The 14938-nt window shown below is 44.5% G+C and overlaps 1 protein-coding gene across 1 annotated transcript in view; it reads right to left on the bottom strand.

The window, feature by feature from the left end:
• LOC123748468 (multiple PDZ domain protein) overlaps window positions 1-14938 on the bottom strand; it is a 1300933-nt gene that overhangs the window by 905322 nt on the left and 380673 nt on the right. The window contains 2 exon segments of the mRNA XM_069303573.1: window positions 12669-12784; window positions 14643-14912. Of these exon segments, the coding sequence (XP_069159674.1) occupies window positions 12669-12784; window positions 14643-14912 (386 nt within the window).

Genomic DNA, 14938 nt, shown 5'->3' with positions numbered 1-14938 from the left:
CCCATGTTTGTCCTCTCAACCTTCGCTACCAAAGATTTCATCGGCAAATAATATTAACAAATATATTTGTACTAGGAAATGACTACGTTCAATCCCCGACCGTCCACAAGTGGTTGGGCACCATTCCTTTCCCCCGTCCAATCCCAAATCCTTATCCTGACCCCTCCCAGTGCTATATAGTCATAATGGCTTGGCGCTTTTCCCCCGATAGTTTTTCCTTTCCCAAACGACTGGATTCCTTGGGAACAGTCACCCATTCCGGTGATCTTACTGGAACTTTGAGCCTGCCTCTGAACCACGTCAGTCAGGCTGCGAGCAGCGGCGGTCAACAGCCTGGTTGACCAGACCATCAACCAGCAGGCGTTAAAAGTAGTCAGCTGTTGTGGATAAAATAGTCATATGTTTCGGGTAAAATCGATATGATACCTGGTTGATACCTGGTTGATGGGGTTCTGGGAGTTCTTCTACTCCCTAAGCCCGGCCCGAGGCCAGGCTTGACTTGTGAGAGTTTGGTCCACCAGGCTGTTGCTTGGAGCGGCCCACAGGCCCACATACCCACCACAGCCCGGTTGGTCCGGCACTCCTTGGATATGGTGTTTTGGGGTGTTTTTCTGGTTAAGGAGGGAGCAGTTCACAGATATATTTGGTTATTAATGTGGCTACAGCTGAATGGACTAAAGATTACAAGTTAATTCTAACTCATCATAACTTGTGATGTGACCGTAAAATTTCAAGTGAAATTGATTCTATAATCAGGGAATAGGCTGTTGGTGTTGTTATTTGATATATGATGAACAGGAAGCATCCTTCCTCTTGTTATCACCGGGTTCATTCCTCAGCTCTTTGTTTAGTAATCTTTATTTCCTTCCTTTATCATCATTTTTATCACCTATTGTGCTATCCTCACCATTTCTAATTGGGGGAACAAAATAATTTCGTATACGATTAGCATAATTATCATTGTTGTGTGTGTGGTGGTGGTCACGTGATTGGGGCTCCAAGCAACAACAGTCTGGTGGACCAAGCTCTCACAAGTGAAGTTTGGCCTGGGGCCGGGCTTGGGGAGTAGAAGAACTCCCAGAACCCCATCAACCAGGTTGGGAATAGTTCCTTCAGTCAGTCCTCGTATCCCAGCTCCTTGGTCACGTATCCCAGCTCCTTAGCCTCGTATCCCAGCTCCTTGGCCTCGTATCCCAGCTCCTTGGCCACGTATCCCCAGCTCCTTGGCCACGTATCCCAGCTCCTTGGCCTCGTATCCCAGCTCCTTGGCCACGTATCCCAGCTCCTTGTCCTCGTATCCTAGTTCCTTGGTCTCGTATCCCAGCTCCTTGGCCTCGTATCCCAGCTCCTTGGCCTCGTATCCCAGCTCCTTGGCCTCGTATCCCAGCTCCTTGGCCTCGTATCCCAGCTCCTTGGCCTCGTATCCCAGCTCCTTGGCCTCGTATCCCAGCTCCTTGGCCTCGTATCCCAGCTCCTTGGTCTCGTATCCCAGCTCCTTGGCCTCGTATCCCAGCTCCTTGGCCTCGTATCCCAGCTCCTTGGCCTCGTATCCCAGCTCCTTGGCCTCGTATCCCAGCTCCTTGGCCACGTATCCCAGCTCCTTGTCCTCGTATCCTAGTTCCTTGGTCTCGTATCCCAGCTCCTTGGCCTCGTATCCCAGCTCCTTGGCCTCGTATCCCAGCTCCTTGGCCTCGTATCCCAGCTCCTTGGCCTCGTATCCCAGCTCCTTGGTCTCGTATCCCAGCTCCTTAGCCTCGTATCCCAGCTCCTTGGCCTCGTATCCCAGCTCCTTGGCCTCATCTTTCTTCCCAAGTGCCATATACCCACAAAGCGTTTTCGCTTCACAATCACCTTTCTCTACTTCTTAATGAACACCGTTGTCTTGTCTCAGTAATTTTATATTTACGGTCTCTGTCTTATTTACATTTCTTCGGTGCCTTAAACTTGGCACTAGCATCCTTGGCGAGGCCTTGAGATATTTATTTTTGGTTAAGGTATTTTCTCAGAGGTCCTACAGGATGTGGAAAACATTCACACACACTCCGCTCTCTCGAGAAAGACCACCTTGTGTGCTCTCCATCGTTCTCCATTCTCTCTCTTTTCCTCTCACCACTTTCTTATCCCTCCAGAAAGATCTCCAGGAAAGTGTAAGTTTCTTGCACTTCTTTCTTAACGTCAGTTTATTTGTAGTGTCTGAGTTCTCCTCAGGTTTGTTTCTCTTGTTCATTCCCTTCTTTCATACTTCTTTTTCTTCTACCTGTCTATCTCTTCTTCTCTTTCTTGCTTTCAGGTGCTCCACTTGACCCATTTTCCACCTCATGAGAGCGTCTTAGGCTTTTTAATTCTTACTATCCTCTCTATCCTGTCTCTTCTCTCTCGATCGATCGATATTATGCACTTTACTTTTCAAATATCAAAAAATGTTACGTCCCAAAAACCATTTCCTTATTTCAGAGCTTTTAAATTTACTCTCAAGCATCCTTCCTCTTGTTATCACCGGGTTCATTCCTCCGCTCTTTGTTTAGTAATCTTTATTTCCTTCCATTATCATCATTTTTATCACCTCCTGTGCTATCCTCACCATTCATTACAATATTTTATATCATTATTTCGTCATTTCTAAACCAAAACGGAGTTCCTAATGCATGGAATGTTGTCAGTTGTAAATGATACAGTAAGTTGAAGCCTGATATCTCACCTAAGCTCGTCTGACGTGAGGCTTTGGAAACCAATTTAATATCAGTGTTAGTTATTTATTTAATATACAATTTATTGAAAGTTATAATCTAATTGAGCACAGAGTGACGCTGGGGCCTTCATATAGTTGGTCTAAACCCTGCGAATTCCACTTTATATATATAACATGTAAAGTTGACACAGGCATTTAATCTAATTAAATAATTAGGTAATTTAAAATCACAACTGTGTGCCTCTGAACGAGTGCCACGAGGCGTGGCACTTTAATCAACTGCCAGAACCAGAGGCACCAGGAACCCTCCCACGGTACGTATGATGACAAGCCGCTGTCAATGTTGTCACTGTCAGCTGATAATGTTGATGGCAGCTATGAGAGACAGTGTCACAGTTGTCAGTGACAACAGTCTGCCAGGGTTGGTAAAGTACCAACAGTTTAGAGTATCAAAATTATTTTCAATTTGTATAATCAAAATTATATAAATTATAATTTGCCAGCCTAACAACACTAACACCAATACAGCCTAACACCTCCAAGACATCCTAACACCACCAAGACATCCTAACACCTCCAAGACATCCTAACACCACCAAGACATCCTAACATCAAGACATCCTAACACCACCAAGACATCCTAACACCACCAAGACATCCTAACACCACCAAGACATCCTAACACCATCAAGACATCCTAACACCACCAAGACATCCTAACATCAAGACATCCTAACACCTCCAAGACATCCTAACACCTCCAAGACATCCTAACACCACCAAGACATCCTAACACCATCAAGACATCCTAACACCTCCAAGACATCCTAACACCATCAAGACAACCTAACACCACCAAGACATCCTAACACCTCCAAGACATCCTAACACCATCAAGACATCCTAACACCACCAAGACATCCTAACACCATCAAGACATCCTAACACCACCAAGACATCCTAACACCACCAAGACATCCTAACACCACCAAGACATCCTAACACCATCAAGACATCCTAACACCACCAAGACATCCTAACACCATCAAGACATCCTAACACCATCAAGACAACCTAACACCACCATGACATCCTAACACCACCAAGACAACCTAACACCACCATGACATCCTAACACCACCAAGACAACCTAACACCACCAAGACATCCTAACACCACCAAGACAACTTAACACCACCATGACATCCTAACACCACCAAGACAACCTAACACCACCATGACATCCTAACACCACCAAGACAACCTAACACCAAGACATCCTAACACCACCAAGACATCCTAACACCACCAAGACATCTTCCCCATGACTAAGAAACACCACCCTTGAGATATCAGCGTCGTAAACACTAAAGACAACACACAAACTAACATTAACACTTTACCCCTCAGTTTACCCTCAAGTAATTCGCACAAGGCGACGTTTCCTCCCCTCCGATTACCCCCCCCCCCAGACCCGATATCTATCCACCTTCTAGCCTACTCCCTATCCCCCCTCCACCTAGCTCCGCACCCCCCCCCCCCACACGTCGTTAGTTAGGTGTCGTCGTCGTCAGCACTCTTAACTGACGTGAGGGGGGGGGGAACGTGACGGTGAGACGGAGTGTCAAGGATGCGACGGGGGGAGAGATGTGAGGAGGGAGAGATGTGAGGAGGGAGAGATGTGACGGGGCAGTAAAAGCAATATTGCATATCGAGATAAGACAACCAAAGATCAGGCGGGGAAAAAAATGTATGCTGCAACAGGGGGAAAACCCAGGGAAAAAAAAAACTCGCTGTGTTCCTAAGTTGTGCAGAGAGAGAGAAAGAGAGAGAGAGAGAGAGAGAGAGAGAGAGAGAGAGAGAGAGAGAGAGAGAGAGAGAGAGAGAGAGAGAGAGAGAGGAGAGAGAGAGAGAGAGAGAGAGAGAGAGAGAGAGAGAGAGAGAGAGAGGAGAGAGAGGAGAGAGAGAGAGAGAGAGAGAGAGAGAGAGAGAGAGAGAGAGAGAGAAAGAGAGAGAGAGAGAGAGAGAGAGAGAGAGGAGAGGAGAGGAGAGGAGAGGAGAGGAGAGGAGAGGAGAGAGAGAGAGAGAGAGAGAGAGAGAGAGAGAGAGAGAGGAGAGAGAGAGAGGAGAGAGAGAGAGAGAAAGAGAGAGAGAGGAGAGAGGAGAGAGAAAGAGAGAGAGAGAGAGAGAAGAGAGAGGAGAGAGAGAGGAGAGAGAAAGAGGAGAGAGGAGAGAGAGAGAGGAGAGAGAGAGAGGAGAGAGAGAGAGGAGAGAGAGAGAGGAGAGAGAGAGAGGAGAGAGAGAGAGGAGAGAGAGAGAGGAGAGAGAGAGAGGAGAGAGAGAGAGGAGAGAGAGAGAGAGGAGAGAGAGAGAGAGGAGAGAGAGAGAGGGGAGAGAGAGAGAGAGAGAGAGAGAGAGAGAGAGAGAGAGAGAGAGAGAGAGAGAGAGAGAGAGAGAGAGAGAGAGAGAGAGAGAGAGAAAGGGAGGGGGGAGGGAAACCAAGACCAAAAAAAAAGGGAAAATGAATAACGAAGTAACTGTTTGTGTGAACATGAAGGGGGGGGGGCCGAGGGACAGAAGAAATATGGCAAAATAAAACAATGAAGAACTTCAAACAGATCAAACCACACACACGCGAGCATCAGAGCCTGGATATGGCAACGCTACACAGTATTCATTTATAGACATCCATGTGTGTTGAAATACATGTGATGGACCACACACACACACACACACACACACACACACACACACACACACACACACACACACACACACACACACACACACACACGGTAAGGTAATGAAACAAGACTGAACATTCGGTAATGGATACAGAATGGGAGATGAAGTCCTACATGAAACGGACAGAGAGAAAGATATAGGAGTTCATATCACGCCAAACCTGTCTCCTGAAGCCCACATAGAAAGAATAACATCTGCGGGGTATACGAGGCTGTCTAATGTCAGAACTGTTTTCAGGAACCTATGTAAGGAATCATTCAGAACCTTGCATACTACATATGTCAGACCAATCCTGGAGTATGCGGCCCTAGCATGGAGCCCGTACCTTGTCAAGCACAGGACGAAGCTGGAAACAGTTCAGAGGTATGCCACTATGCTAGTCCCAGAACTAAGCAGAACTAAGAGACATGAGTTACGAGGAAAGGCTGAAGGAACTGTACCTCACGTCGCTGGAAGACAGAAGAGCTCTGGGAGACGTGATCACCACATACAAAATTCTCAGAGGAATTGACAGGGTAGATAAACAGTTTAACACGGAGGATAAACGAACAAGGGGACACGGGTGGAAACTGAGTACCCAAATGAACCACAGGGACGTTAGAAAGATTTTGTTCAGAGTCAGAGTAGTTGGTAAATGGAATGCATTAGGCAGTGATGTGGTGGAGGCTGACTCCATACACAGTTACAAATGTAGATATGATAGAGCCCAGTAGGCTCAGGAATCTGTACACCAGTTGATTGACAGTTGAGAGGCGGGACCAGAGAGCCATAACTCAACCCCCGCAAGCACAACTAGTTGAGTACACACATGGTGTCAGCAAGGCGGACATTTGTGTGCACGATAAAATGCATCATGTGCGGTTTTCTTTTTATTTATTATTTCATGTTATATCTGGGGTTACTTTATTTCCATTGAGTTATAATATACAAGAAGAGCCCCGGAGACGAGGCTCCGGGGCTCGTTGGTATCATGGACATGATACCAACATCAAATCATATATCAGACGTCACCCTATCCCCACTGGATTTTGAAGAAGCCATAAACAGTATGCCTATGCACTCTGCACCAGGCCCAGATTCTTGGAACTCCATATTCATCAAGAACTGTAAAAACCACTATCGCAGGCCCTTCACATTCTGTGGAGACAAAGCCTAGATACTGGCGTTATCCCTGAAATACTAAAAACAGCAGAGATAGCACCACTCCATAAAGGAGGAAATAAGGCAGAGGCAAAAAATTACAGACCGATAGCACTAACATCGCACATCATAAAAATTTTTGAGAGTGCTAAGAAGTAAGATCACAAAATACATGGAATCACAGCATCTCCATAACCCCGGACAACATTGTTTCAGAACAGGGCGCTCTTGCCTGTCGCAGTTGCTGGACCACTATGATATGGCATTAGATGCTATGGAAGACTAGCAAAACGCTGATGTAATTTACACAGATTTCGCAAAAGCCTTTGACAAATGTGACCATGGTGTTATTGCACATAAAAGTGCAAATTGCACTTTTTCTCATCCTCATACCGGACATAGACAAGAACAGAACCTATAGCACTTTATCATCCTTTGCAGATGACGCTAGGATTTTAATGAGAGTAGATAACATAGAGGACACGGCAAACCTCCAATCAGAAGTAAATCGGGTCTTTCAATGGGCAACAGAAAATAATATGGTGTTTAACGAAGATAAGTTCCAGCTCATGCGCTACGGAAAAAATGAAAATATAAAAACAGAAACCACGTACAAAACGCAGGCAAATCATAACATAGAACGAAAAGGCAATGAAAGGACCTGGGTGTACTCATGTCGGAAGACCTTACCTTTAAAGAACACAATAAAGTAGCCGTCACAACTGCAAGAAAAAAGACAGGTTGGATAACAAGAACTTTTCACACTAGAGATGCTATACCGATGATGATACTTTTCAAAACGCTTGTGCTCTCTAGAGTGGAGTACTGCTGCACAATGACAGCCCCTTTCAAAGCTGGAGAAATTGCTGACCTGGAGAGCGTGCAGAGATCCTTTACTGCTAGAATCCACTCAGTAAAACATCTAAACTATTGGGACCGACTAAAGAGCCTAAATCTGTACTCCCTTGAGCACAGGCGGGAGAGATACATAATAATCTATACGTGGAAAATAATTGAGGGGCTGGTCCCAAACCTGCACACAGAAATAATATCACATGAGACCAGAAGGCATGGCAGGATGTGCAGAATACCCCCGTTGAAAAGCAGAGGTGCAAAAGGTACTCTGAGAGAGAACTCTATCAACATCAGAGGCCCGAGACTGTTCAACACGCTTCCACTACACATAAGGGACATAACTGGCCGACCCCTCACAGTGTTCAAGAGAGAACTTTACAAACACCTCCAAAGAATTCCTGATTAACCAGGCTGTGACTCGTATGTCAGGCTGCGAGCAGCCGCGTCCAACAGCCTGGTTGATCAGTCCAGCCCCCAGGAGGCCTGGTCGACGACCGGGCCGCGGGGACGCTAAGCCCCGGAAGCACCTCAAGGTAACCAAGGTAGCTCTATAGTTCCGTCTGAGATCGGGACAAGGAATATCTTTAAACATGAAAGAGTAAAAAGTATGTTTACATTAATCTTAAGGGTGTAAATATAGGAGCCTCGTACCTGCAAGGTGTTTTCCCTCATCTCCCATCTCCTCCCTCCCCTTATTCCCACCTTCTTCCTTCCCTCCATCCTTCTTTCTCCCTTCTATAAAAGGCTCGGATCATTCTCCCCTCAGGGACTCTCATTCTTCCCCTGAACTCTGACATTTGTCCCCAGACTCGAGGCTTCCCGTCCGTCCTATTCACGCGCTGCTTCCCCGCCTCTCTCGTTTATCCCCGCCCGCTCTCACCTTTTTTTCCCTGCCACATCATTGCGTATTTTTTTTTTTGCAGCGTCTTTTTCCCCGGCCACATTGTTAAGTTTCCCTAGCGCAATAGGCCTTCATCTGAACACATGATTTCATTTCCCTATTTCCCTGGTAGTGGGCCAGCCAGAGGCTTAGGGCCCGCGTAGGAATATCCCTGCAAAAAAAAAAAAAATCCTCCGTCATATTATATAATTCCCCCCCCCCCTGTAAAGATATATCCTTTCCATATAACTTACTTTATCTCTTTCATATTATAGCATTTTCCTGTTTAATCAACTTAATTGTACCAAGTATACAAACTTGGTACAATTCAAGTTTGCATGTTGTCAATAGCATGTTAGCTTGAGGTTATCTTGAGATGATTTCGGGGCTTTAGTGTCCCCGCGGCCCGGCCCTCGACCAGGCCTCCACCCCCAGGAAGCAGCCCGTGACAGCTGACTAACACCCAGGTACCTATTTTACTGCTAGGTAACGGGGGCATAGGGTGAAAGAAACTCTGCCCATTGTTTCTCGCCGGCGCCTGGGATTGAACCCAGGACCACAGGATCACAAGTCCAGCGTGCTGTCCACTCGGCCGACCGGCTCCCTTTTAATTATCAATAGTAATTGTCAAAATAAGATGTCAATAAAGTTGTTAACCGTCAATAAAGTTGTTAACCGTCAATAAAGATGTTAATTGTAATTGTCAATAAAAATGTCAATAGCCAATAGAGATGCAAATATTAATAAATATTTTCTCGTACCGGAGGAACCGGTCGGCCTAGCGGACAGCACGCTGGACTTGTGATCCTGTGGTCCCGGGTTCGATCCCGGGCGCCGGCGAGAAACAATGGGCAAAGTTTCTTTCACCCTATGCCCCTGTTACCTAGCAGTAAAAGAGGTACCTGGGTGTTAGTCAGCTGTCACGGGCTGCTTCCTGGGGGTGGAGGCCTGGTCGAGGACCGGGCCGCGGGGACACTAAAGCCCCGAAATCATCTCAAGATAATCTCCCAGCAGCTGAGTCAAACAACAACAACAACATGCAACACAACTTCACTCGCAATATAGTTATGTTGTAATATTCACAACAGTTAAGGTAACTAAGGTAATTAAGGTAAGGTAATTAAGATAACCACCTAACTGCACCTAATTAGATGATGATTACTGTCAGCGACATGGAACAAGGGAGGCCTCAACGAGATTAAAAATGAAGTTACTTCGGACACACACTCCACGGAGCCGTCTTGAAGAAACACACACAGTGACAAGGTGGTCATAAATACCAATTATACTGTTGACGCAATTATGAAACACGAAAAGTCACGCAGGTGAATAATGAGTCATTAAAGAGCACACAAAGTCACGCAGGTGAATAGTGAGTTATTAAAGAGCACACAAAGTCACGCAGGTGAATAATGAGTCATTAAAGAGCACACAAAGTCACGCAGGTGAATAATGAGTCATTAAAGAGCACGGAAGGTTTCACAGGTGAAACTAAACAAACTTGAGAGTTATCATAGTAAACTAAAAGCACAACTTATAAGTCTACTGTTTAGATGTTTTTAGGGAGCTAAAGAGCTTCCCAATGATGATGAAGAACTCGAACCAGTGAACTAGATGTTGAACACTAAAAATACTAAACCAGGCACCAAGGCACTAAAGATCCCAAGCCAAGCCTGCCTGCCTGCCTCTCTGAAGCACCTGCCTCTCTACCTTGCGTCAGAGGCAACATAAACTAATCACTAACCTTCATCTACCCGCGTATCGATTCTTGACCTTCAGCTGAGCCTTAATAAAAAATTATCCTCACGTAAGTCAAATGCGGTCAGATATTTTTGTCAAAATACGGTAGTTTTCGTTCTTTTTAGAAAATATATATTAATTACGTTTTATTTCTTATTTATTTATTATAACCTAAAGAGCTGCATTGACAAATTTCAAATAAAATGTTACGAGACAAGGAAGTTATAAAGTCAGCCCTTCTAGGCTAGGATTCCCACTTTCTCTATAAGAGAAAACCCGTTTTCTATCATAAATGCAACATTTCTGAGCGCAAAAGATAACATCGATTTCACTCTTAAACGATTCATAATGTATTTCCTCACTTTAAAAGAGGAGAAAAGAATTGCCAGTACAACTACTGGCAATCATTTAAAGAATTGTCAACAAGCCTATGAGAAAATAATTAACAAATGAACATCAGCGCCATCTGTTGCGCGTCTGGGGAATCTCATTCATCCCCCCCCCCTCCCTCTAGACGCTGCTGCTGCCACCTACCGGAAACTACCGGAATTGTCGTTACCTTTCACGTGGCATCAATATATATCCGTGTACACTATAATTATACACAACTACTCAGATATGATCATTAATACCATCAGTTGCAAGCCTGGTATATTTATCGATCTCCCTCCAGCAGCTGCTGCCATCTATAGGAGCCCACCGGCATTATTGATTAAACACTATTACCATCCACCTTACAAAATGTCATATTAAATGTACGTGTCTACAGAAAATAAACAATTCAAAGCGGCATGTTTATCACAGTTACTACTATATCTTGACAGCATGACATTAAATATTTGAAGAAAACTAAATACTTTTAGCTGTAAAATATTGCAATTTATTGGTATGTAGCAACTCGTCACCCACTTGTTGCTGCTATAGACCACGTGGTGGCCGGTCAGCTGGGGTCCCGGCTCAGTCTCTCCCCCGCCACAACACGGTGAGGAGGTCCTTCCCGCCATGTTATGATCCCGACTCCTCTACCCACTGCGAGTTAAGACCTAAAACCTTATAATCAAATACGGCAAAGCAACATTTACTGTACGTTGCTTGATTTATTTTCTGCCGATTTTGTATTTTTCACGTGTTACCACAAGCCTAGCAACACGAATTTCGCAAATAGGATTTAAGACTATTTTCAAGCAAACCAGCAGAACCATTATGGTGTTTTGGAACCAGATTACAGACATTTACTGACATTAGCGATAAACATTTGTCCATTACTCGTTGTTCCGTTAAATTCTGTGAGCATTTGAATTCTAACGTTTGTCGTTGTTCCGTTAAATCCGGTGGACATTTGAATTCTAACGTTTGTCGATGTTCCGTTAAATCCGGTGGGCATTTGAATTCTAACGTTTATCGTTGTACCGTTAAATCCGGTGGGCATTTGAATTCTAACGTTTATCGTTGTACCGTTAAATCCGGTGGGCATTTGAATTCTAACGTTCCAGCAACGTCGCTCAGGCTAACATTTAGGAGCTTAGAAACCACTGCTTTTCGGTGTATCTAGTTCGTTAACCTTATCAAAGCATAGACAGGTGAGCTTTGAACCTGAAGTCTTACCACACTTGTCTGAAGTGGCTCGGGTTAGACGACGGGTCGCATACGGCTGTATTACGACTGTTTACCTCCCCTCGCCAGGTGACATCGTTCCCATTGACATCAATGTCGTGAGATCAACAACCATCATTGGTATTATACACATTTATGTCAATTCCCGAAAATTATGATGACTTCTTCATGCACATCTCCAGCTTATGAGACCCGAGGTTAATGGAGCGAGTGAAAGCTTCCGTTGCTGTAATATATATATATATATATATATATATATATATATATATATATATATATATATATATATATATATATATTATATATATACACATACACATCCAAGATCCAAGAGTCAATGCTTGATCCTGCAAGCACAAATAGGCGAGTAAACACGCACACACACACACGCACGCACACACACACACACACACGCACACACACACACACACACACACACACACACACACACACACACACGCACGCACACACACACACACACACGCACACACACACACACACACACACACGCGCACACACACACACACACACACACACACACGCGCACACACACACACACACACACACACACACACACACACACACACACACACACACACACACACGCACGCACAAGTACACAGTTTTCTCGCACTGCACGTTAATGTTACGAGAAGCAAATATCATTGGGAAATATATACATTCTGGAACATTTCTATATTTTAGAAGATCCACTGAAAATACCGAATCACTTATGCTTACTGAGTGGCCACTGGGGGCGGGTGTACATGCTCACTGAGTGGCCACTGCTGGTGTGAATATGCTCACTGAGTGGCCAGCAAGCCAACCCATCTAAACGACCAATAACAAAGATTCAAAAGGCAAAAAGATTCAAAACCGTGACTGATTAACCGACATCAACAGAGATAATTGAAAAACAATGAACCGAAGTTAGAAACAATAGGCTCTGGGGGCCATGAACTTCCCAGACAGTGGAAAACTGGGTTTGGGGTCAAGTGTACTTACTGAGCAGCGATGCCTGTGGGCTGAATACCCTGAACGTAGATGCCCAGCTCGCCCCTCTTCTCCGATCTCAGCCCCACCACGCTGAAGCCAAGGCTGCTGCCCTCGGGCTTGTACAGCTGCATAAAACACAGATAAAGATAATAATTTAAATTGTAAATTTTGTAAATTAATTAAATTTGTATTAATTTGTATTTTGTAAATTGTAAAATTTGTTTTAATTTGTATTAATTGTAAAATTAATTAATTTTGTGAATTAAATTAATTGTAAATTTACACAAGTACATGGATACACCAACACACAACGTTCATTTTACGCTATAACAACTCAACTACAACATTCTGTATACTGGGATATAGTTTAGAGTGTAAATATTATCAAATATTTTCACAACACAATATAAATGAAAATCATAAAATATTTACAGAATTTGCCAGCGAATAATATGCACCTAATTTACAAGGATTATTTTTTTAGGATTGGTCATATCTTACATAGAATGTGATTTCCATTTCTTAAACAAAAGACGAATTCATTCTAATAATTTTTATAAACAATGACACTGAAGTCTACGGAGTGTGACACCCATGTTTCACTTACTATACTGCATAGCGTATTTTATGTACTAGAGAGCAACCCGTTCTCGCAAATTTAATAAGTCAATATTGACTTACTAAATATGTGCATAGGTGACATACTTAACATAATAGATACCCTTAAAAAGACTCATAGAAAACACCGACCTTACCTAACCTTGTTAGTATCTTAAGATAAGCATCTTATTGCTTCGTAATTACAATTATTACCTAACCTATAATAGGTATAGGTTAAGTAATAATTGTAATTACGAAGCAATAAGATGCTTATCTTAACATACTAACAAGGTTAGGTAAGGTTGGTGTTTTCTATGAATCTTTTTAAGGGTATCTATTATGTTTAGTATATCACCTATGCACGTAATTAATAAGTCAATATTGACTTTACGAATTTGCGAGAACGGTTGCAGAGAGGCACCAAACATACATGTAGAGGCACCAGAGACAGGTGTGACTAGAGGCATTAGAGACAGGTGTGCCAGAGGCATAAGAGAGACAGGTGTGACTAGAGGCATTAGAGACAGGTGTGCCAGAGGCATAAGAGAGACAGGTGTGCCAGAGGCATAAGAGAGACAGGTGTGCCAGAGGCATAAGAGAGACAGGTGTGACTAGAGGCATTAGAGAGACAGGTGTGCCAGAGGCGTAAGAGAGACAGGTGTGCCAGAGGCATAAGAGAGACAGGTGTGCCAGAGGCATAAGAGAGACAGGTGTGCCAGAGGCATAAGAGAGACAGGTGTGCCAGAGGCATAAGAGAGACAGGTGTGACTAGAGGCATTAGAGACAGGTGTGCCAGAGGCATAAGAGAGACAGGTGTGCCAGAGGCATAAGAGAGACAGGTGTGCCAGAGGCATAAGAGAGACAGGTGTGACTAGAGGCATTAGAGAGACAGGTGTGCCAGAGGCATAAGAGAGACAGGTGTGCCAGAGGCATAAGAGAGACAGGTGTGACTAGAGGCATAAGAGAGACAGGTGTGCCAGAGGCATAAGAGAGACAGGTGTGCCAGAGGCACCAGAGACAGGTGTGACTAGAGGCACCAGACAGGTGTGACTAGAGGCATTAGAGACAGGTGTGCCAGAGGCATAAGAGAGACAGGTGTGCCAGAGGCATAAGAGAGACAGGTGTGACTAGAGGCATTAGAGAGACAGGTGTGCCAGAGGCATAAGAGAGACAGGTGTGACTAGAGGCATAAGAGAGACAGGTGTGCCAGAGGCATAAGAGAGACAGGTGTGCCAGAGGCATAAGAGAGACAGGTGTGCCAGAGGCACCAGAGACAGGTGTGACTAGAGGCACCAGAGACAGGTGTGACTAGAGGCACCAGCGAGAGACAGGTGTGTGGAACAGCCACCAGACATAGACAGACAGACAGACGAAGCAACTGACCTGTATATGATGAACATGTCTACCCTGGGCGGCTGCCTGGATGGCTCTCTGGAGTTCCAAGTCAAGAGTGGCGTTAGTGATAGTAGGAGGAAGATCATCCTCATCCATCAATCTCATTCCTTCATCATCCTGCTCCTCATCATCCACCCTATGTTTGAGCTCCTCCTCCGCCTCCTCTTCCTTCTGATCCTCCTGCTTCCGCACACGGCACAGTTCTTGCAGTTCGATGCTCTCTGTGGCATTGCTCGAAACGGCATCTTTCTCATCGAGCTGAAATCCAAAGCAAAAACAAATGG

The sequence above is a fragment of the Procambarus clarkii genome, chromosome 50, assembly GCF_040958095.1.
Source record: "Procambarus clarkii isolate CNS0578487 chromosome 50, FALCON_Pclarkii_2.0, whole genome shotgun sequence".
Lineage (NCBI taxonomy): Eukaryota > Metazoa > Arthropoda > Malacostraca > Decapoda > Cambaridae > Procambarus > Procambarus clarkii.
Note: the sequence above shows the minus strand (reverse complement) of the source record. Positions and strands in the feature narration are given on the sequence as shown.